General features: G+C 35.5%; 1 protein-coding gene across 1 annotated transcript; it reads left to right on the forward strand.

The window, feature by feature from the left end:
* LOC139852286 (intermembrane lipid transfer protein VPS13) lies at positions 1-25,707 on the forward strand. Its single transcript, XM_071841555.1, has 47 exons — positions 1-301; positions 619-696; positions 997-1,109; positions 1,495-1,588; positions 3,012-3,055; positions 3,216-3,284; positions 4,158-4,219; positions 4,479-4,686; positions 5,109-5,177; positions 5,276-5,355; positions 5,790-5,939; positions 6,258-6,321; positions 6,999-7,100; positions 7,186-7,380; positions 7,459-7,586; positions 8,556-8,706; positions 9,014-9,112; positions 9,210-9,311; positions 9,885-9,943; positions 10,240-10,342; positions 10,987-11,169; positions 11,251-11,367; positions 11,593-11,879; positions 12,000-13,504; positions 13,614-14,803; positions 15,439-15,567; positions 15,691-15,846; positions 16,082-16,690; positions 16,764-16,835; positions 17,235-17,711; positions 17,811-17,994; positions 18,098-18,857; positions 18,964-19,080; positions 20,013-20,286; positions 20,382-20,495; positions 20,578-20,661; positions 21,060-21,110; positions 21,193-21,372; positions 21,456-21,784; positions 22,148-22,510; positions 22,839-22,902; positions 23,056-23,202; positions 23,348-23,452; positions 23,787-23,897; positions 23,984-24,088; positions 24,205-24,274; positions 24,749-25,707. The coding sequence occupies exons 1-47, from the start codon at positions 205-207 to the stop codon at positions 25,447-25,449; spliced, it is 10,551 nt and encodes a 3,516-aa protein (XP_071697656.1). The 5' UTR covers positions 1-204; the 3' UTR covers positions 25,450-25,707.

Here is a 25,707-nt window from a genome sequence, read left to right on the forward strand (position 1 = left end):
ATTGCAAATAAAGAACCCTAGTTTCTCCCACCTTCAATTCGTCCTAAATTAACTCAAATCAAGTGAACCCTGGATCAAATTAAACGAATTTCATAATTTACAATTATGTTAAAATAAAAAAAAAATTAAACATCAAATTTGATGTAGAGGTGACAATTTTGTAGATAATAATTTTGTGTTCTGATTGTATATTTCATATAGGAAATGTTTGAAGGTTTAGTACGACAGCTTATATTAGGGTATCTTGGGCAATATATCAAAGACATACACAGGGAGCAACTCAAGATTACTTTGTGGAATGGTAAGTCACCATTGAGATTGAATATCCTCCTGGCCTTTGTAATTTTAGTTTAGTAGTAGTAATAATACTCCTAATATACGTACAGTATAACTAGTATTCATAAAGAGTTGTCGTACAATATATATATATATATATATATATATATATATATATATATATATATATATATATATATATATATATATATATATATATATATATATATATATAAAGGCTTGTTAATGTTCTCTGTGTTAGTTTCATTATCAATGGCAATTTTTCAAGTTTGTCCTCATTTTTATTATTATGTATACATGTCAAATTCACCTTTAATGCAGAGGAAGTGTTACTGGAAAATGTGGAGTTAATGCTAGAAGCTTTTGACTATCTTGAACTTCCTTTTGCTTTAAAGCAAGGTGATCTCTATCATGTTTAGTTTTACAATGCTTTTTCTTTCGTGGTTATTGCTTGGATGTTTAAGATATTAATATTATGATGCAACTACCTTTTACTTCTGCATATAAAATGTTACTATAACTGTTTTTCTTACTTGATAAAACCTCTCATGAGTAGCATTTGATTATCCGTTTTTGAGCTGAGGTTGAGAGAATTAATTTATTGCATTCATTTTTATTGGTTTTTCATTTTATGACGGTTGTCGGTTTTTTTTTTTTTGGTTTTATAAACTCCCACATTGACATATTTGGTGTTTGTAGGACGTGTTGGGAGGTTAAGTATTAGAATTCCTTGGAAAAAGCTTGGCTGGGACCCTATCATAATAATTTTGGAGGATATATTAGTTTGTGCATCCCAACGTGAGGATGAAGAGGTATGGCCTCATCTTAGTATGAGTATTGTGTATTTCTAATCATATTATATGATTTCACATTGTTTCATGTATTTCAGCGCCTTACAGTTTCAGAAAGTTCAGTTTGATGTGGAAAGTGACATATACTATATTTTGTTCATCACTAAAATTAGGAAGACTCATATTTTATATGTCAAATTTAATTAATGAACACAGAGCTTCACCACAGTGGTGGACTAATATATATTTATGAAGTCTTGCAAACCAATGCCTATTTTCTAATGTCTCTGAAATATAATCCTTTGTTGGTGACAGCCACACAAGGGAATTTGGTAGAACTGGAGTGGAAGTTTTTATTCTTTATTATCATATCGAGTCGAGTCTTATACATATACTCTTTTTGTAGTGGAGCACTGATGCTGTTGAAAGAAGAGAATTTGCTGGGAAAAAGGCTAAACTTGCAACAGCAGAACTGGCAAAGTTATCGCAACGTGTATGTGGTGAGCTACTTATTTTCACCTATCGGCTACTTTGATGCATCTTATGTTCTTCGTTGTACACTAGTATATTATTCATAAATCTATTTAGGCAACTCCATATTTTGGCCTTTGGCTGATAGGACTGAGTAATACTTCAATAGGATTATAGCTGATTACTTTGGACTTGAAAGCTTGTTGTGGTTTCTGAATATGGAAATGACAATCATACTTGAATATGCAAAGTTGTTTGGATTTAAGGTTATCGTTTGGTATTTTTTTTAATAGTTGAACACTTGCACTTATTTGGCTATCTGGTCGACAATTTCTTCGTTATCATATTATAAACAACGTTTTTAGGGTTCATAACTTGAAATTGGATTAGATTCCCGCTATGTCTAAATCTGTCTTTTCTCAAAATGTAGTCACTATTTTATAATGCATCTGTAAGTTTGAATCACACCGGTTCACATGCTATTCGTAACCAATAATGTCATCATACAACATTGAACCTTGGGTTAGCTATCAATATGCAAGTCTAAAATATTTCTGATTAGGCGAAGTTATGCTCAGATTGGAAATGGATGATCTGTTACTTGAAAGTGATACTAAGCTATGTAAAAAATAAAACAAAAAATACAAGTGTAGACGTTGAGGCACATTGAAAGGTAAGATGACCGATTCCTTAGATAACAACCGGTTGTTTTCTCAAGTCAGTTTTGCTACCTCTGTTTTGCTCTATGCTCTCTTCTACGTCAAATATGCTCTCTTTTTCAGGTTGTCTGGAAGTTGCTTGTAATTGTGCCTCTTGTCTATGTTGAATTTGCTTATGATTTCATTTTTATTTCTTTCGTTTAGTGTTCTGTTGATCTCTTTGTTACAACATACATGTTTGTGCATGTTTCTTATAGCCTTGTTGGAAAACATAGGTGCATTAAGAATTTAAGATGTATCTTACTTTTTGTATTAAGAAGTTAGAGGTCATAAACAGTGGTAGTGCATGTTAAAGAAGTTGGAGAACTATGGTTAGTTGGTAATTTTTGTATTCTAGGTCCTAGGGAAAGTCTAGCAGAGTTGGCTGCATCTTAGTAGAATTATGTTTTCTATGTATGTTTCATTTATTCACCATTGAACATCCACTTTATTCAAGTGTGACTTGCCTCATAGTTCACTGAATTTGTGATATTGGCCAAATATATTCAATGTTTTTTTTTCTTCATGAGATCGAACTAAAGGAAACTTGTTGACCATAATCGAATATGCAGCAGCTATAAAGCAATTAGTCTTATTGGGGGAAAAGTAGTAGTTACAAAAAGGCAATTTTTTGTGAGGTTGTTCCATTTTGCTATTTGTTTCTTTTCCAGGGGATGTCTATTTAGTTGCATAAAACTGATTAAAGTAAGCATTTTCACATTTTATATGCTTATAGTTCTAGTTTTTCTTGCAGATAATCAGACCGGGAGTTCATTTATTTCATACATTACTGCAAAGGTAGTGAGATTCTTTGTTGCTTTAACCACTCTAATGATTAAATCATTTAAAATTATGTATGTATATGTATCCTTTGCTTGTTAAGTGTCTTGTGAATGCAGTTTTCTTGTAAATGTGTAAATGCACTGACAGTAGTTTGAATTATACTCATTTCCACCAGATTATTGATGGCATTCAAGTCTCCATCAGGAATGTCCAGGTGGTATATGGAGATATTTCAAATGACAAGGTCCTTTCTGTTCTATTGCATGTCCTTTTTTTTTATTACGAAATCTTACTTTGTCAAAGTGGTCCAAATGTCTTCTTAGCAATCAGTTTCGCCAGTTAACAATGGAGGTACTCCATTTTAATAAAATAAAATTACACTGTAAATTCTATGTATAACTAAGAACCCTGAAAAAATTGAAGTGCGTTCTCCAACGTAACCTTGCAGCCACCAGCCCATCTGTTCTCCAACGTTCTTAATCAAAAGAAATATCAGTTGTACTTAATAGTACAAATTACAAAATTCTAGGATTTGGGTCACCAATAGGTAAAAGATATAGTACTCCATGCAATAGTTCACCCAGACACCATATAATCTAAAATAATGCAACTAATGGAATCACCTCAACATATTCAAGTATAGCCATTTTTGGCAGCATTTGGAATTTTATATTCGTTGTAGATACTGATATGATTACTAGTATTAGATAAACTCCCACATCAAGTTTTTATTTTCATTCTTTCTGAATATGCCTAAAAATTACTCAAATTATGCAATTCTGGTAAGTCCTTTCAACTTAATAACTATTTAATCCTTACTAAATGGAATTTCCAAACCCATTTTCTACCACGCGGTGGGTATTTGTTGTAAAATATCTGTATTGCCCTCTCTTTTTTTGTTCTTCTTTCCGTGTAGGTGGAACTTTTAGTAATGTAAGGACTAATATGGAAAAATCCATCTTAAGTAAGTTTATTAGTAACAATGTCAGGTTTTTGTATAATTTTGAGCTGGAACAGTATCATTAACTGTTCTATGATATACAAATTAGCTGATGAATTTTATTTTGTTGTAGAACATATCTGATGAAGCATTAGTCATATCTGGGTTGTTTTGCAGGAACAAACTGTATTTGGTTTGAAGTTGGCTAGTTTGACTGCAATGAAGCAGAATCTCACCGGGTATGTTTTTCTTACTCTACATCCATGTTGTTCAGTGTAGCCTTTTCAAGGCAAAGTAGTCGAAATGCTTTCAGATTTAACGGCTATCTAAGCTAAAAGATTTATCAACTGATTTCACAATTCTTTAAACCGTATATCATTGGCCACTTTTTGATTTTCATGAACCTGAAATTAGTGTGCTACTTTGGATCTAACAATAGTTGAAGAAGATATAACTGTACTTCCAACTGAACTTCTTGTTATTTGAAATACTTGTCAGGATATCAAGCGGAAAGGTGAGAATTGGCCAAGTAAATAAACTTGTGGAGATTAAAGGTTTGGAAGTATATTGTCGAACTTTTGGTGGATCTACAAATGATCTATATACTGACAATGGTGAGGACTCCATGTCAATGGTTGTTGCAAGCTTTCAAAGTGATGAACATATTCACTTACTGGCTCCTGTTGACGTATCAGCTTCTATTTCGGTATGCATGCTTTGCTTATATCATCTCATAACAAAATGATCTGTTCCCACAAGTCAGGTATATATGTAGGTGCCTATCAGTTAATAAACCCTTCTGAGACTTATATAAATCATTTCCGTTATGAGTTTCTTTTGGCTCTGTGAAAATATCTTGTTGTTGACTATTGTTTTGGTTTGCTTACGTTTATCTTGTTCACTTACATTGTCTTTGTTGGTTCAAAGAAGATTCATTCATTTGTACCACTGAATATGCAACATATTCGGATGTGTCTGATTAAGAAAGTGTTTGCCTGTTTTACTCTGGTAAAATTTAGTGAACTGGAAAAATACATGCAGATGCAGTTTGTACCTTGTAGCTACTTTTTATAGTTTGATTAATGCATGTTGTGTACAGTAGTAAAATTTTTGCTGTTGTTGTTACAGGTGAATAGGTCTGGACAGCTAGAGAATAATGCGGCACAATACTCTATCGATGTCGAGCTATCTGGCTTGGTTAGTTCTACAACATTTTTAATTAATTAATTACTCGTTGTCTAGAACTTACTATTTTTGACATTATATAACAATATACTGACGTGCCAAATTTTTAGGAGTTGTCCCTAAATGAAGATCAGTTGCAGCAAATCTTGTATCTATCTGATTATCTGTGCACCTGCCGTCTAAGAGAGAAGTGAGTGAAGGCAGTTGATCTGTGTTATACTTCATAATGTCAAATCTTCTTGTACCTTTCATGTCTTATATAACCCGTGAATTATTGACATACATTCTGTTTCGTGCCTTTCTAAGAAAAGGCCTTCTATTGGTTTCCAATCATGAGTGTCATTGATGTCGTATTTACCGTAAATGTTTACTCTTAGTTACGGTTCATGCTTTTGCTGTCCGTAACGTATTATTAATTTTTTTTTTTTTTTGACATTTCATGTGGATTATAATGAGCGGGTCTAAAGTGTTCTATTATAGGCTACTACTTGGTATAAATTTGATTTAAATAATGTGATACATGACACTTGTATTCTGTTGCTGCTATATGCTTGTTTTTGTATACTCGATAAATGCAAATTTTTTGGATTATTAAAGACGTTACACTGCTTTTAATGTTGTTAGGTATGGGCGTTATCGTCCACGGGGAAGCCCTTTATCAGAAAGGCCTGTAGGATGGCAGATACAATGGTGGCATTATGCTCAACAATCTGTGCTAGCTGATGTTCAGAAAAGACTAAAGAGAACTTCATGGCGATACTTAGGTGAACAGATGTAAGTTCTTCACCTAAACTTATATCATGCTATTCTGTTTGTTTGTTTGTTGTCACCTTGTATTTATGTCCTAGCATTATTCATCTTGCATGCTTGAAATTTTGAACATATTTGACTTCATTAGTTTATGTTATGCTCAAACTATCCCTTGAATGTACTGCACCCTTTCCAAAATATATGATTTTTTTATAAAGAGGCGTGCTCCTATTTATAGCAGGAGACATAGAGTAATACCAGATTGTAAAGATCACTATGCGTTTTTTTTAATCATCGTACCTTGCTACCTTCTATAAAAGTTTCCTGATTTTTCTTGTACAGAGGCAAAAAACGGCGGTATGTAAACTTGTACAAGTTGAAGTTGGAGTGCCTTCAGAAAGAGGAGGTGAGGTCATTACAGATTCAGTATTTTGCACAACATTTTTTATTTTAGAATGTCATAGGTTACTGATTTTATGATGTTGAAGCATTTCACACCTTGGTAAACTTGCTAGTTTCATTATCTTTTTGATGCCATCTGAATATTGTTACAAGGATATGGCCATCTGGTTAAGCATACTGATCATTAATGGTTACGTGTCTGCTATTTCTACCTAAAGTGCAAGTTGAATCAACTTTGTTGCCCTTAACCGAGACTGAATTACCTTCAATTTCATGGGTTAGATGTTTGAATGTATTTCTGTGTTTTCTTACAATATAGTCATTTTATGGCCCATGTACGCTGAAATTCTCCCAAAGTGTATAAATATTTCAGAAAACAATCTAAATCAGCTTGCACATTATACTAGATTATTATCAACTGACCCGGTTTTGTTATTTAAGTTTGACTCACTATATATGTATTTTTATTCCTTTTATGTTCCTGTTTCAGAATTTTTACGTTGACGTTTACTGTAGTATAGTTGCTTTGATAAAAGGAAATTTTAGGTTTCTACTTAAGTATATGCTGTTGAGCTAAGTTGGAAAGTCTGCCAATATTAGCAGTTACTGTCTGACTATAGTGGGCCGCTAAATTAGTAGCTTATTATGATTTACTCAGTTTTTTTTGGTAATTGTGATCAGCCTCTGGATGATGCAATTGTTATGGAGTTGGACCAAATGGAGAAATCATCTGATTTAGACGATATCTTAAGTTATAGGTCTGCTGCTGAGAAAGAGCTTCAGGTATGATCTTAATAATTTGGACCAAATGGAGAAATTATGATTAACCTTATTGGATATAATAGCCTTAATTACTCTGCACATGTAGGAATATTTGGTGGGTTCTATTTCTGGCGTTGGAGTGAATGAAGCTAATACTTCTTTTGAGAAGTCGGTGGATGATGATCAACCACAAGGCAAGGCCCAAGGATGGTTGAAGTGGTTGTCCCGTGGCATGCTTGGTGCTGGAGGTACAGATGATTCAAGCCAGTTTTCTGGTGTTGTTTCAGATGAAGTAATTAAGGTATGTTTGTTTTGCACTTAACCTTGATTGATCTGAATAATTCCACTTGATCTCATCATTAAATTTTTTTATTGACAGGATATTTACGAGGCAACAAAGTTCCATCCTGCTCCTTCTTCTGTTCTGGATGCTGGTGGAAGTGATGGAATTCTTTTGTCCTCCATCAAATTTTCTATACGTCAAATATCTGCTACGCTGCGCAACAAGTATGAATAGGATTAGTTAAGACTTTGAAGAATTATATGCTAAAGTTATTAACATAAAATGCATCCCAAAAGAATCATTGCTATATAGACACATATACTCTATCATTTCATAAGCTCATGGTAACACCATGTGAAAACTGAGTTCCTTTTTACCTTCTTATATGTGATGTTTGGTCCAGTCTTTGCTCTATAGATATATGTCAAAACTGTTGTGAAGATAACTATTTACCATCAATTTAAATACTACTCAGTAATAAGTACTAATAATGCTGGCAGCAGCATATGAAGCTAAGACTTGAGGAGGTTTCTGTTTGTTTCACTTCAGGTTTTGGTGGGTCAGTTTATCTTTTATCTTCTCCTCATTGGTGCATGGGTCAATTTGATCTGCGTTATGTTCTCGTAATACTGGCGTTTAGATTTTGAGTTGAAACGCAACTTGTGCTCTTTGAGGAGAAGTGCTTTCGTGGCGTTTTGTGTTACGCTGTGTGTGAAGTATAGCTTTTGTCTTGTAGTAGAATATTGATGATGCGAATAAGTTTGAGTCTTGTTGGCCTTTTCTTTCTCTCAAACCCTTTCCATCATTTGCTGTTTTTCTGATGACATGATCATATGCTTAATATGTATGCTTGTCTGGAATGAAGCTATAAATGGTGGCCGGATATTGATTTGTCAGGATGCACTTTGTTTGAGTAAAGGATTAAAGTTGTGAGTAGTAACATAGTCCCATCCTCTATGTGGCTATGTATATTCTATATACGTACAACTTTACCTTTCTAGCTCCATTCTGCTTACTGCATTAAGTTTACTTATAGACACCAATCTGGCGAGGTTGATTTTGAGTATACCTTGATATATATATATGCTAACTAACTTTAGTTTCTAGTTCAAGATGCTTAGTAATCTTTAAGTTCAGTCCTTAGTAGTAAATATCCCATTATTAGTTCCTAAAAGTTTATTCTCTTTGTCTAGGAAGCTTGGCCGTGCTATCGCTGAACTGGTTCTTGAGGGGAATCTTATGGAGTGTATGATTTGGGAGAAGTCGGTTGTTGTAACTGCCTCAATCAATGCTGTTGAGATGATGAATTCATTGAACGAGCATGCTATTATACTTGTTAGAAGGGTATGTTCTCATGTTCCCTTCATACTTGTTTCTATTTATTAAGGATAACTGGATAAGCAAGTCTGGAGGTAGTAGATTTTCCCTACTAGCTGATTTAGCATGGTGCATACAATACTTTGACATACTGTATTGTCGTATTAAGGATAAGCAAGTCCAAGCTACCCTGTTTATTACGCTGTCGTATTGGCAGTAACTCTTGTAAATGTCGTCTCATAAATGCAGATTAACTTCCATCTCCGACCAATTATATTTTGGTTTCTCCATAGTCCATCCATGGGTGTTAAAAGTATTTTTCGTTTTCTCTCAGGTTGTTTCCGAGGAACATTTTATAAAAATTGATAAACCATCTTTAAATATTCAAGCTTACATTCCGAAAGAGAATCAAGAGGTTGAATTGACATTGAAGGTACTCTACTTGAAATTTCTTAATTACAAAACTGGAGGTCATTACCAACATTGTTTGAAACTTCTGACAATGAGAGTGACCCTCGGCTTTATTTCAGGTACTTCTTGAGCCAATTGAAGTGACTTTTGATCCAACATTTATTTTGAATATCATGGAGTTCAATACTGTCCTGAATTCCCTTACATCTCATGAAGAAAGGGTTAGTTTTTTTTCTTTCTTTTTTTTTTGGTCACCGTTTATCCATTTCACAAAGTACATGCATTCTTTAAGAACCATCAATATATTGCAGTATCGATATCTTATAACTAGTTTAAATCTTGTAACAATGTAACATGCATCTAAAATTGCATAATATACATGTATTCTTTTCTAAAAATTCTATTTAGTCAAAAGAATCCGTAGTTGAGCGGTTAAGCATTAATTGAATACATAAGTGGCTCTATTACTCAGATTTTTGTAAACATACGAGATTTAAAGTTTAATAAATATCATTTGCATAAAGTTATTATACCCGTTTTTCTGGTCAGCAAATAAATGTTGCGTGGCCCAGATGTTTTCTATCTGTTTGTATTGATGACAATACCATCCGGATATGCAACTAATAGTATCTATCTATCTATACTATTAAGTGAGAGTATGAGAGAGCTGGGAAGTTAGTGTATATATTTTTGGAACTACACAAGTTCAAGGATTGAAGCTCACAATGACAAGTTAACCTATGTTGTTGATTTATTGGGTTTGGAGTAACTACTAACATTGGGTTATGTTACAGGTCCTAAAGTCGCTTAATGGGATTAATGATGTGAAGTCACGGCTAATATCAAAAGCCGAGTATGTGTTATCTTTATTTATTTATTATAATCTCACTTGCTATTATTTTCTGGAACTACTAATATCTGCAAGCATTATTTGTGTCATCTGTGTTTTAACTGTTGAGCATTGTTAGAGGATACCTAGTACGGTTGTGGTTCAGTTGTCACTGGGCCTTAAATGGGAGGTCTCAAGTTGGACCTTTTTCATATCCCTTTAGGTCCTAGAAACTGAGTAAACAACAACAGTATGTGTAAAACTGTACTTTCCTTTAAATATGGAATCCGTTATGTATTCTATTTCCTATGGTTTTGCAGATACATATTGTCAAGTCGGAAGCGAATGAAGTTAGATTTTAGCTTGATAAATGTTAAAATAGTTATTCCCTGGGAGAATGAGAAGTCGGAGATGCATAAACTGGTATATTATTTCTCATGGTCATTTGAACACGCTATTATCTTCCAATCTTCTTATTCTGATCTGATTCTAAAGTTATATATTCATACTCATCTGTATAACAACAACGATGTTTTATGGTCTACCTTAAGTTTTGTAGATGACTTTGATACTCATTAAAATTATCATTTTATATTCATCGGTGGATCGATGGCTATAAAATTAATATATAAGACAATTATTACCTTGCTGCATATCCAGTTTGAAAGTCTGAAACTGAAAGCTAGTCTCTCTTTTTTTAGCTTATGTTGATAGGATACTGACGCGGTACGGAAAATGAAGAAACTTGATCCTCAAGGAATTTGATTAAAGTATCATTGAGTAGATTAAAGTATGAAATACTCTTATTAATGAACTTGATCATCGTATTGGCCTTTAGCTGATCAACCTAGTTCTTGCTTTCTAAAATATGATTATACTATATGACATTCTGATTTTACCCGCAACGCTTTGATGGGTCCAGACCTGTATGTTAATTCTATTAAGATGTTTATATTTAGCTTTTCTATTAGGTAAGTTAATTTTTCATAATTATTCTCTTGCTTTTAGTTCATCAATTTTCCTTCATCCTAAGACTAGTGTATTAACTATATTACTTAACTCCCCAGGTACTTGGAATAACAGCTATTACCTTTACCTCCAAGCGTGATATTGGCTGTTTTGCCCCTGATATTAATGTGCCATCTCAATTTGTGAGGAATTTGATAGATATTGATTCAAGTGATGTCCTAAAGGGAATTCAGATTCAAGATCTGCATGATCATTTTGAAATCAAATTAAGTGATTTAGAGGTCAGCACTGTTTCTCCTTACGAGTTAATGTTTCTCTCATTTTATGCACAGAACTGATGCTCCCATCTGGCCATCCTGCAGATAAACTTAGTTGTGCCTCACTATCCTTATACTTATCCTATCATGGAAAAACTCGATGTTTCTTCTGCTTTAGCACGGTGCATCGTCCAGGATGAGCCTTCATTGAAAGCATTAGAGGTAGGTAAACCTTCTGGGATCCTAACTCTGTCGATGTATAATATGTGAACTAAAGTTGGAGATAAAACGATTGACATCTTTCTTGGGGGATTACTTGTGTGCCGATATGCTCCTCTCATTTGCATTTTTTTAAATTTGAATATATTATTAGAACCTATTAATTAGTCTTCCTTAGTGGTCTAGTAAGTATATGACATGAGATCTAATTCCCTTGTTTGGTTTCAGGTTTATGTTGTGGTGACAACGCTTTTGACACACTTGTCGCCATCAATTATTGGTGCAGTTTTGGAACTGGTTGAAAGTTTCAATATGCTGCATCATACATCACACTTAGGAACGACATCGACGATCTCGTCATATGATATGGGGGGCTTTAATAAATCTAAAAACCTTAGGACCTCCAGGATTTCTGTTATTGCTAATTTGGAATCTGCTAGTGTCATTGTTGACCTTGAAAATGGCTTGGATGCTAGCTGCACATTAACTGCTTCTCTACAGGATTTGGATGTTAGGTAAGTTCTAGAAAGTTGTTAATAATAAGTTAACTTATGACCTTACACTGATATACAGGATATGTTAGACTTTGAATAGATCACTGGGAATGATTACTTGTTTGTGTTCCTATTTACTAGATTTGTTCTCAAGGAATCGACAAAAGCTTGCTGGATGTGTACAAGGGCTTTAAGAGTAACGTTTCGTTCACTGAATAGCGCAGATGACCTTGTACTATGCTTGTCTGAAAATAATTTTTCTGCCCAGTCATCACAACACAATGAAGATGATCTAAATAGTTCACCTAATGGGTGCCTCATGTTACATTATGATGGTGATTTGGTTAAACAAAGGTTTAGCATATGGTTAAGTGATGTTGATCTTCATTGCTACCCATATGTTATTGGATTACTGGTTGGATTTTTTGATAAGATTTCTGAGTATTCACCTCCTGATGCTGTCAAGAATCAAGACTTTTTAGGAAGTAACGGTATGTTATCGGGTTCTTATTTTGACTTTCAAAGGTTTGGTTGCTCTAATATATATGAGACCAGTTCTGCTGATTGGGAAAGCATCTCAGTTGATCATTACCCTTTTGTTACAATATACAATGACAGCCCACTTGTTAACCTTGAAACCTCATTAATTAATATCAGTCCAGACTGGAAAAAGGCTGTTAATATAAGGCGAAGTAAGATTAATAGTTCCAAGTTTAGTGCAAAAAAGGAATTCCAGAAACTATACACCCCATTGGTGGTAACTCATGACATAAGTTTACCGTCAAATCCTGATCAAGGTGGTCTTGTTGTAGTGAATCTGCATCTCAGCAACATAAGACTGCACTTTCATGACTCGAAGTGCATTGTCGCATCTGCTACACTTCCTGCTGCTAAATCCTTTATTGCTATCCACAAAGACTATTTGGACGTGTTTTCTTCTACTGAGGGGTTGGTCATCTCTTCCTATTGGTGTCCTCAGCCTGTGCAAGACTCTCTATGGGGACCTGCATCGCCAAATCTTTCCCCAGTGTTCAACATGCGCGTGAAAAAAAGAAATATTGAATCAGTAGGAGGAGGACCTTGCATTGAATTAGATTTTAGTATTCAAAACGTATCGTGTATATTGCCACCTGAATTTCTGGCCGTTCTCATTGGTTACTTCTCATTGCCTGATTGGTACTCGAATACGAAAGAGTCACCTGCCGAGGATAACATTAGTTTGACTTACAAGTTTGAGATATTGGACTCTATTTTATTTGCACCTGTGGTTAACGTTGTTAACCAGTTTTTAAAGCTTGATATTCCACAGATGTACTGCACTTATATCGATAAATGTGATTTGGTTACTCTTTTAAGAGGAATCCCAGCTGAGTGTTGTGTTCCGAATGAATTTATTGTGGATCATAATCATTGTCTAAATTTATTTGGGAGGGGCTTATCTCTACATCATCTTCTTCTAAAAGACAATGCATATGATTCTCTGAAATTTAATTGCGTTATTGAAAGAAGTGCTAGATTGATTGAACCTTTTAGTGGAGATGTATGGATCAGAATACCATACGAGCCTAATACTCTGTGTTCTTCGTCTTCTTCTTCTTCAGTATGTGTCATGTCAAGGATTAGCGATTGCCAAGTTATTGCTGAAGGTAAACTAGCATCTTTAACACCTCTCAGATTCCAGACTCATCATTTACATGTGTGATATATATATTATTTTTTTTATTTATGTGATACTCTTTCCTTTTTTTTTTTCAGGAAATGACATACTTGGCTGCTTTGGAGCATTCGTAGATGTCATTGACGAGTTCTCATCTGTTAAAGATGTATCTCGACATTATACTTCTGATGTTTTGCAGTTTCTCCAGTCAAAAAGGAGTGCTAAAGAAAATCAGGTGCCTCCTACTGAATCTTCGGCTGCGACACTCACAGAAATTAGATGTTGTATCCAATCCATGTCAGCAAAACTTTATTCTCAGCAGCAGATAGAATATATTGGTAGCGAACTAATCGCCAAAGCTGACATGAAATTCACATGTGCAGTATCGTTGAGAAATGACCAGCTTCTTTGTTTGGATATCTCATTTACTTCTTTGACACTCTCTTCGCTCTCTACCTCAGTTGTTGTTTTAGTTGAGTGCACAACATCTTCTCGTGAAAGTCTACCTGTACTTCAATTAAATGTCTTAATGTCAAATGAGGGTGAAAATCAGCTTCGTTTCTCCCTTCCTTGTGCTAACATATGGTTGCATTTGTCCGAATGGAGTAAAGTTATAGACTTTCTTAGCTCTTCCTGTTTACAACTTCCTAATACTGCCATACGGGATGAGGTGCCAAAGAAATCTACTGTGGATCCATCTGATTTTTCTACTACTCCAGAAAACACGTCTCCATCAAACAGTGTGTCAAGTTACAGATCATCAGAAGGATTAGCGCATCATCCATCACTAATTGTGAAATCAAATCATATTGGCATAAAAATTTGTGTCCCAATTGAAATCTCTGGAGAATTTAGATTTTTTGGGGCGCCCCAAATTCGAGAGCATAATTCGTTGAATGACTACAGCTGTCTTTTTATTTATTTGCAAAGCAGGTGCACCGAGGTGAATGTTAATGGTAAAAATGCAAGTATGACGTCTAACATTGGGAAGATGACTGGAACAGTTGAACTATGTCGGAACAAGAGTGTCCATTCCTGGCCCATCTTTCAGTTGTTGCAGGTCAATGCTGGGGTTGATATTGGTAACGATCAGATGGAGCACATGCATTTTAAGGGGGATATTCAGTGTGATAATCTTGATATTTGGCTTTCACACGACATCTTTTATTTGTGGCAAACTATGCATTTTGTGTTTCCGGAGGAGGCCGGGTCTTCAAAATCTCCAGTGTATGAAGTAAATTTAAGATTTCACCTACGCAAGCTTTCGATTCTTTTGACAGAACAAAAGGTATGTTCTCCTACGTTTGATACCCCCAATACATCGAGTTTATTGAAGTATTGTAGGCAAATGACTATCTTAGTATATGTTTGGATGTAATCTTGTGTTAATGTATTTGGAATTCCCTGTGATATAGTCTAGAGCTACTTTGCCCAACTTCAACAACTTTATATATTCAAGTTGGCCTCTGCACTTATGTCTTAGGCATATTCATGAGACAGAAGACCTAAATATAAATTTAGTGAAATTATTTGCAATCACACCTTTTTCTAATTTTTGGTTTAAACTAAAGCGGCAGAATGGGGGCTTGGTCAAAACAGGTTCCGGTCACAAAAGGTTTTTTCTTTGTTTGCGGCTAAGATTGGGTTGCTCGAAACACCATTTTTTAAAATAATATGATTTAGGAGGCATATTGAACCCATTTGGCATGTTTGACTCATTTGACTAGTTACCCTCCTTGACCCTTTTTTATTACCAATTGAATTTGTTAGAGATAAGCAAAATCTGTATCTATAAATAAATGGGTCAAAGTTCTTCCCTTTTAACAAGAAGGTGCTAGGAATTCTGATTGATTTGCAAAATCTCTTTTTTCCCAATTTCACTGATATAGTAATGGAACTAATGTCGTGTTTGTGATCATCTAGTGGAGCTCCAGTGGCCCTCTACTGGAAATTATCATGGGAAGCTTGTTATTTAATGGTGTGATGACTGAGAATCTATTGGAAGGATCAGTTGATAGTGAGCTTCAAGTGAATTATAATAACATTCACAAGGTGATGTTTCTGCTGTATCATTATGTCATCTTATTCTTACTGGTGTATGTAAACAGTATTAGATAGTGTATATAACGAATAATGATGATTATAGTAGCTTATTTCTATCTTTTATGCGTCCAGGTGTTGTGGGAGCCTTTTGTTGAGCCTTGGAAGTTCCAAGTAAGCTTAAGAAGAGAGCATGGGAAGAGTGCCCTAGAGAACAGCCCGGTGTTAACAGATATTCATCTTGAATCAATAATGAGTCTCAACATCAATGTTACTGAATCCTTTATTGAGGTTGTTACTTTCTTGGTGTAAAATTATATTTAATTTAATTCTTGTGGTCTTTTTTTACACTACGTACATTTGAAGATTTTTCAGCCTTCTGAAGGATACACAACAATTTGGTTCTTGTGACAATTTTTTCTGTTTTCTTCTACGTTCAGAATAGACTGAAGTTCAATTCAATGATGTCATATGTTGTTAATTATTATATTATTGCACTAATTCATTCTGCATTTTACTTTTTAAGGTTGCTTTCAGAGCATCTGATATGATTAAGGATGCGTGGGCTCTCATGGAGATGAGTGTTTTATCTGAAAACTCAAGATTGCCTGGAACTGGTACCAATGAAAAGGCAGTCACCGGCAGATATGCCCCTTACACACTTGAAAACTTAACTTCACTTCCTCTGGTGTTCTATATTTTCAAAGGTTCTAAAAATTCTGATGGTTTCGAAGTATCATCATCATTGAAAGATGGAAAATATGTGCAGCCAGGTTCTTCTTACCCAGTATATATCGACAATACCACTGAGGAACAGACCTTTAGATTTAGTACTAGCCATTCTTCTGACAATTTAAGTGAAAGGCAACCTGCTAATGCACAACATCATTATATGATGTTTCAACTTGAGGGAACATCCACACTGTCTGCTCCTATTTCTATTGATCTGGTTGGTGTCACCTCTTTTGAGGTGGATTTTTCTAATACCGGAGTTGACAGTGGCAGAGATATCTCTAAAGGTTTTAAAGAGTTTGAGGGTAGCAAGAGACAGTACACAAGCAGCAGTTATGTTGTTCCTGTAATAATTGATGTTTCAGTTCAACGATACACAAAGTTAGTGCGCTTGTATTCGACGGTAAGTCCAAATTGTTACCTTTGTATAGCACTAATGCCTGTTTCTATATCCTCTGAAAGATTTCGGATTTCAGGTCATACTTTTGAATGCAACGTCAGTCCCATTTGAATTGCGGTTTGATATTCCATTTGGCGTATCTCCTAAGGTACTGTGAGTTAAGAAAATGTGTATTATATTGAGGTGGCTATTTCGTCCCAGTTAATTTTGAACGGATCAGTTTGTAAAATCATATTTGTAAAAACCTATATGTTATACACCACATGATCTTATTTGTAAAATCATTTATTTTTTAAAATATTTATGTTTGAAATATTTATATTTAAAAATAAACATTGGTCAACGTCTGTCTCAACCCCGTCTCGACTCCGTCTCGACTGACCTGACCTTTCAAGGTCCTTAGCGACTCGTCTCCGTCCCGCGTCTTTTTCAACCTTGAACTCAAACTCGGCCTCCAAATTATGCTTCCTCTAGTTTTCTTTCTTCTTTGTTTATGGCAAGTAGTGATGTAGGCATATTAATGTCTCATAGTGTTTGTTAACTTCAGATTCTGGACCCTGTGTATCCTGGGCGTGAGTTTCCTCTTCCTCTACATTTAGCTGAAACTGGGCGCATAAGATGGCGTCCATTGGGTAGCACGTACTTGTGGAGTGAAGCTTATAGCATCTCTAATATTCTTTCCAATGACATTAAGATTGGTTACTTGCGCTCATTCGTCTGCTATCCTTCTCTTCCAAGTAGTGATCCTTTTCGCTGTTGTGTATCGGTGCATGACATGTGTTTGCCTTCCGTTGGGAGGATAAATAAGGGATCATCTCTTAATAATAATGCTCCTCATGATACTTCAAAACAAGCAGTTGAGAAAAACAAAAGTGACAAGATACAGAACCATGGTCACTCAAGGAAATGTTGTATTCACCTCATTACATTGAGCAATCCTTTAATTGTAAAAAACTACTTACCAATCACAGTATCTTTGATAATTGAGAGTGGTGGAGTAACTCGTAGCATGCTGCTCTCAGAGGTTTGTTGCTTGTAATAGACTTCTTTATAATCTTTTTTCTTATTTGAGGTGAAATCATTTTTTTATAATAATCAATTCTCTTTGTTCCAATATTTGCAGGTTGAAAATTCTTTTTATCATATTGATTCGTCACATGATCTTACACTAACTATTCATATAGATGGGTTCAGACCATCCAGTCTGAAGTTTCCCCGTGCAGAGAAGTTTAGTGAAATTGCTAAATTCAGCGGAACAAAGTTTTCGTCATCGGAATCAATTAACTTTAGTGGTGATAATTCTAAAGGTGATGAATACATTTTTTTTTTCCCTAGGGATTTTGTCTGTAACATATGTTATGCACACACACTCACAAAAGTTATTTGGTGTGACTGCTGATTTGTGTTTAGGTCCGTTATATGTGACAATGGAAAAGGTGATGGATGCGTACTCTGGGGCTCGTGAAATCTGCATTTTTGTGCCATTCTTATTGTATAACTGCTGTGGATTTCCCCTCGTCATTGCAAATTCTACTAATGAACGCATCGCAACTCATGGTTGCACTGTACCTTCCTGCTATGATTTGGATGAGCAGGATCTGTTTGTAGGCCAAAAAGATGGTCTTGGCCTTTTGTCTTCCAATCATCTTTTACATACTGATGGTAATGGTAATGGTAATGGTATGAGAAGACTTCCCCTAAATAATAATCTAGTTTCCACCAGAAAGTGCTTGGAAGCATATCATGGTAAGCTTCTGAAAGAACCCTTCAATTCGTCTGGTCCGTCAGGAAATGAGATTATAGGCTCTCAAAATTCATCTTTGCATGATAAGGAAAATGGTTCAGTTTCAACAAGTCAAATAAATGTGAAACAAGTCGACTTTGATGAAAAAAATCGCAAAAAGGTCAATTTTTGCATGTATTCTCCAGATCCTAATCTATTGTCGAGTGAGATTATGGTAAGAGTGAGGCGGGGCCAGTCTGATATTGATGTGGAAAGTATCTCGGACTACGCATGGTCTAATCAGTTTTTCCTTGTCCCACCAACTGGTTCAACTACAGTTCTTGTTCCCAAAGCATCAAGCAATGCTTCATATCTTATATCTGCTGCATCTAGTGCTATTGATGGACCATTTTCCGGGAAAACAAGGATTATTAATTTCCAGCCCAGGTATTACATTTCGACATATCCCCGCCGCGATCACACCAGTTACTTGGAAACATTGGTTATCTTCTCCTTACTGATCATTTATCTATTTATTCTGTATATACTCCAGATATGTGATTAGCAATGCATGCAGTAAGGACTTGTGCTATAGGCAGAAAGGATCTGACTTGATATATCATTTGAAGGTGGGGCAGCACTCCCATATCCATTGGACAGACACGTCGAGGTACTATAAAAATATTTTATTAAATTGAATTGGTATCTCCCGTAGTTAAATTTTCATCTTCATCCTTGAACGGAGCCTGAATTCAGTTTCTACCTGCCTACCCAGTATCTCAAGATATGAACACTGACCATCTACTGGTCCAATAGTTCAGACCATCAACAACACCTAACATACCTCAAGATCATAGTATGCGACCGAACCAAAAAGTTGCGATAACTACTTTTAGCTGGTTTAAACATTCTCTCTTTTTTAAGAAGCTAGAAAGTACATTGATTCAGTTTTAAAATCTCGGTTTTGGTGCTCCCCATATAGGTTGTTCAGGGAGCACTGGGTCGTACATGTAGTGGGTAGTGGAGAGAGATTATTTGACTGACCCTGTAATGGTCAGATAGCTCATACTTACAGTGGCATTTATGTTATTTTTTTCGGAATGTTGAAAATTCGGGAGATAACCAGTCTTATTTTCTGAAGTTTGTACCAAACTAGAGAAATTAACTTGGTTTATGCACCAAGCTAATCTTGGAGAGTGTGTTTTTCTAATATAATGGTAAAAGTTATGTAACAACAAGACTCTACTTGAACGTGGATTTTGTTAAATGTTATACGAGTCAGAAAAAGTTACCTTCTGCTTTGCCTGATTTTTCGACACTTGATCTTGATATATTTTATTTTCCCGATCCCCGTTTTAATATGTTTATTCAGGTTTATGCTGTTATCAAATGTAGTGTCTCTGTTCACTCACTAGTCATTATCTTTTATCACATGCATATCTACTTACATAAGCGGAAAATGTTTTCCCGGGGAGGGCGAGAATTTTTTACTTAGATGAACGCTACCTAGCCGGGTTAATCCCATGACTGTTTTCGACCCTTTCCCAGACCACCCGAAGATGTATCTCTATCACACGCTTATCCACTTGCATATGGCTGCAGGGAATTACTTGTGTCTGTTCGCTTTGATGAGCCTGGATGGCAGTGGTCCGGATGCTTCATTCCAGAACATTTTGGTGATACACAATTAAAAATGCGCAACTATGTTTCTGGTGCTGTAAATATGGTGCGCGTCGAGGTCCAAAATGCTGACGATGCTATCAAAGATGACAAGGTATTCGGGAACCCTCACGGAGACTCTGGGACGAACCTAGTTCTTTTGTCTGATGACGATACTGGCTTTATGCCATATAGGATTGATAATTTTTCAAAGGAGGTTAGTTAGTGCATTATTCTGGTAAAATGTCTTGTGTAGGTCTGAACGCATTCATATTCGTATATGATTAATTTAATAAACTTTGCTGTTTGCAGAGACTACGCATCTATCAACAAAAATGTGAAGCAGTTGAGACTGTCGTCCATTCTTATACATCTTGCCCATACGCATGGGATGAGCCCTGTTACCCGCATCGTCTGACTGTTGAGGTATACATTCAATTTATAAAGTATCCTGTAATGTAATCAAGTATAGAGATGTTTCTCATTTGTTACGTTCCTCATCTCAAAGGTATTTGCTGAGCGAGTAATCGGGTCTTATACTCTAGATGATGCCAAAGAGTACAAACCTGTGTATTTACCTGCCACTTCTGAGGTAAATTTTTCATACTCGTTTACTTCTGAATTGTATTCTAAATTAGCTACAAGGGGTCAAGTTTCGATCACTTTTGAGGTACAGGTCTGACAACAGTTGTTTTTCTAAGTTTTAAGTGAACTACTTATGGGTGCATGTATATCTTTGCATATATATATATATATATATATATATATATATATATATATATATATACATATACATATACATATATACATATACATATACATATACATATACATATACATATACATATACATATATATATATATATATATATATATATATATATATATATATAATGTGATGGAAAGCCATTCAACTGCCCAGAAAAATAATAAAATAATAGTAATTCCGATTTTTGAACTCGTGACATTTTTCATAATTTCATATTGCAGAAACCTGAAAGAAAGTTGTTGTTATCTGTCCATGCTGAAGGAGCATTGAAGGTATAATTTAATTATTCTGACAGCAAGTGTTGATGTTTTTAATCTAATTCTTAGTCTAAGGGCCCTCTTTCCTTTCCTACAGGTTCTCAGTGTCATTGATTCGAGTTACCATAGTTTTGATGATATAAAAACCCAACAGTCTCCTCGGTTAAATGATAAACGAGAATATGACCAACGGCAAGAAACTTCTGTTCCTTACCTTGAAAAATTATCAGTTGCCATCCCCTTCATTGGAATATCTGTTATGAGCTCTCAACCACAGGTACTGTTAATTGAATGTTTGTCACTTGTTTGTAGGTTAGCTATTTATTTTATATTTATTTTATTTTATTTTTGGCTTTGTAGGAGTTGCTTTTTGCTTGTGCAAGGAACACAATGATTGATCTAGTTCAGAGTTTGGACCAGCAAAAGTTTTCCTTGAAAATTTTTGCTCTGCAGATTGACAATCAACTGCCAACTACACCTTACCCCGTTATATTATCTTTTGACCATGAATATAAGAAAACCCCTGCTGCTTCTCAGATTGAAGATAAAGATCATACCTCGAGGGTCAGAGGGGAACGTATGAAACAGCTTATATCTGACAGTTCAATCGAGCCTGTATTCTCATTGGCTGCAGCTAAATGGAGGAACAAAGATAGAGCATTACTATCATTTGAGCATATTAATTTAAGGTGTGTTTTGTTGAAGTTCAGATGGACTTCAGGGGCTACTAGAGTGGCTGGCCAAAACAGGTTTCGGGTTGAACAGGTCAATACTGGTTGGGTTTACTTGAAATAGTTTTTGTCCAAAAGTTATAGAATTTCTTAATGTATTAATCCACCAGTTATAATTACCAACTTGGATGACCATATACCCATAATATGTTTTAGGAAACTATTTTGGAGGTTTTACGTACAATTTTGGACGACCTTTGACCAATCTAACCCGTTTTTGGACGACTTTTGACCCATCTAAGGGTTAAAGGTTAAAGAAAATCTGATTCGAGCCATTCATAAATAAGTTGATAAAAGTTACTAATATAATTGTTGCTTTAGAATGACAGATTTTCATCTTGAACTCGAGCAAGATGTCATCTTAGGTCTATTTGACTTGTTTAAGACAGTTTCTTCAAGGTTCCTCCATAGCAGAGCAATGGCAGATGTGGATTCAGTCCTGCACCCATTGTCCTCAAACTTCAGTGTAAATATGACAAGTAAAGTTTTTGAGGCCCATCAAAGTGAAAAGGCAGATGGGGATTTCATGTTTGTTGAGGGTAACAATCAAAGTCAAGGCTTTCCTTTACTTCCTTCCATAGTTCCAATAGGAGCACCTTGGCAGAAAATCTGTCTTCTAGCACGAAAACAGAAGAAAATTTACGTTGAAGTGCTTGAAGTAGCCCCCGTCACTTTAACTCTAAGGTGATTCACACTTGTTGCTTCTATCCATGCTTTTTTCTCTAATTGAAACACACGTTGATATTTAGGGCTGTGCACTGGACCTGTACTTAAAGTTTGAAATATATGGAAATTAGTGGTTCACTATTGGTTATATGTACTGTTAGAATCAATTCAATTTCAAATTGTATCATTCAAACTTTAGGCTAGTGATTGAATCCTGCTTTATTATAACTTACAATGACATCATTTTGTTGAAATAATTGAAGAAAAATGTAATATTGGACCGGACAGTACTGGCTATGTTCTGATTTGGTTTCACCTGCTGCCTTAACAATTCTTCATTTTGCAGCTTTTCAAGCAGTCCATGGATGCTAAGGAACGGAGTACTTACATCGGGAGAGTATCTTATTCATGTACGGGTGACTCTTGTTGGGATAATTATTATCAAAATTTAACTTCATTTTTACTTTATCATTTTTAAAATTGAATCATGCATCATGTTGTTGATTAAATTATTATTATTGTATCTACTGCTCCGCGCTACTTATATGAGTACTTGTGTACAGAGAGGTCTTATGGCTCTAGCTGATGTAGAGGGAGCACGAATTCATCTTAGGCAACTGACAATTTCTCATCAGTTGGCTAGCTTAGAATCCATTCGAGAGATCTTGATTATACATTACACACGACAGCTTCTTCATGAGATGTACAAGGTTAGATTTACCTTTAGCATGTGAAATTCTAATATATGGTCTTTTTGGGGGCCCACCTACATGGTGTCATCTGCTTTGTAATGGTAATGTATAATATATGTCTGTTCAACACTACCTTTAAAATTTTGTGATTATTATGCTTTAGGTTTTTGGTTCTGCTGGGGTTATAGGCAATCCTATGGGTTTCGCAAGAAGCGTCGGACTTGGTATCAAAGATTTCCTTTCAGTTCCAGCCAGGAGCTTTATGCAGGTAATTTTATGTAAGATGTTTTCTGGAATATATCCATTGTCCAAACATCTTAAATCTGTATTACTTTAATGAATTGATTATATCTTTTTCAGTAATATATTCTAAATTACATGTTAACAATGTCATAGATGGCTTCATGCCTTAAAAGTGTACTTTCAACGTACTTGGCGTGTTTTCTTTTAAGCTATCTTTACAGGATTGACCCTTATCATGGGGTCAAAAATGCTTCCTCAAGATAAATTGGTTGCTAGTGTCGATGTTTGTAATGTTCCGTAGTTAATCTGTTGTTGCTTTTGATACTTATATTTAAATTAAATTAAATTAATGTTTGCAGAGCCCAGCCGGACTAATCACAGGCATGGCACAAGGAACAACTAGTCTTCTTAGCAATACAGTTTATGCCATAAGTGATGCAGCCACCCAAGTCAGTAAAGCAGCACACAAGGTATATTATAGCCGTTTAACGCTCAATCCCCCTTTTATCTTCGAATTTTTTTATGCTGGCTTTTAACGATTTCATACTGATGGCAGGGTATCGTTGCGTTTACGATGGATGACCCAACCACAATGGAATTGGAAAGGCAACAAAAAGGCATGTCATCTCATGGCAAAGGAGTTATAAATGAACTTTTGGAGGTATGTTTTTCTCCTAATCTAACTCTTGTCTTGTGTTATTATGTAACCTTATTTTCCTTATTACAAGTCTTTTTTTTAGTCTGCTAAATCTTTAAAAGTTCTGTTTTTTATCTTAGGGGCTCACGGGTCTTCTCCAATCACCAATAAGAGGAGCTGAAAAACATGGCTTACCTGGAGTCTTGTCAGGTTCAAACTAATAATTAACACAATATATAATACAACCAGTGGCGGAACTTGACCCCGACTCGAGAGGGGGCGAAACTAATTGAAGGGAGTAAGAAACTAATCGAAGGGGGGTAAACACTAAAAAAAAAACCTTATTTTTTCGTAAATTTTTTTTTTTTTTTTTTAGTGTAAAATTTTTTTTTTCTCGAAATCGAGGGGGGCGGATACCCCCTTTTGTCCCTTAAATGTTCCGCCCCTGAATACAATGAAGTTTTGGGCTTGCTAAATACTTTAAAGATGGATTTTTTTATATTATGGTCATAAGGGGTTTTAAGTCAGCTTGTGGTCCTGACTCCTGACACCACCTGATCCATACCTGAAAATTACTCCTTTTGAGCAGAATTATTTTACCTGTTACCTAACCTGCCCAAACTACCCCCTTTTTTTTACTCTATTTGTAACCAATAGAAAGATAAATGTTTATTGATATTGCAGGTATAGCTCTTGGAGTAACTGGACTAGTGGCGAGACCGGCTGCAAGTATCCTTGAAGTCACAGAAAAAACAGCGCGTAGTATAAGAAACCGAAGCAAACTCTACCACATGGGATCTCAACGCCTACGGGTCCGTCTTCCAAGGCCTTTGAGTCGAGACTATCCCTTGAGACCTTACTTATGGGAAGAAGCCGTTGGTGTTTCTGTACTTGCAAATGCTGATGACACGTTAATGTTAAAAGATGAAACCCTAGTTCTTTCCAAACCACTTAAAGAAGGGGGCAAATTCGTTATTATCACTGAGCGGCTTTTCATGATTGTTAGCTGCCCAAGTCTTGTAAATTTAGGGAAACCCGATTTTCGCGGGGTCCCCGCTGACCCTGATTGGATCATTGATGCTGAGATCACATTGGATAGTGTGATACATGTAGATACTGTTGAAGAGGTTGTGCATATTGTCGGAAGTAGTTCAGATGTTGTTTTGAGACAGAATCAGAGCCAACAAAAGAGGGGTGCTGGGCACTCGGGAAAGCAAAGATGGTATCACCCGCCCACACCATTACCGCTATTTCAAACGAATTTGGAATGTTCGTGTAAAGGAGAAGCCTTAGATTTGTTGAAAGTACTTTTGGCGACAATTGAAAAAGGAAAAGAGAGAGGATGGGGTTGTGTATATCGTTTACATCGTAGTAATATTAGGTAAAGTTGGTTGTACATGGTTCAAGTGTTCAAGAATAGAATAGGAATCTACACTTAGAAAGACCAAGGTAGCAAGACTTTGTTGCTAAGAATTTCACAATAGATAATAATAGTGTAGAATAGATATAGTTTGAAGGTTGGTTGTATATTTCAACTTTTGATTACAACTCCTAATTTATAGGCTACAAAACCTTAAGAGAGATTTTCTTAGCTTTTAGAGTGGTTGCTTATCTTTCACTTTTTTAGAGCGTATCGCTATTCG

Source organism: Rutidosis leptorrhynchoides, chromosome 6 (assembly GCF_046630445.1).
Source record: "Rutidosis leptorrhynchoides isolate AG116_Rl617_1_P2 chromosome 6, CSIRO_AGI_Rlap_v1, whole genome shotgun sequence".
NCBI lineage: Eukaryota > Viridiplantae > Streptophyta > Magnoliopsida > Asterales > Asteraceae > Rutidosis > Rutidosis leptorrhynchoides.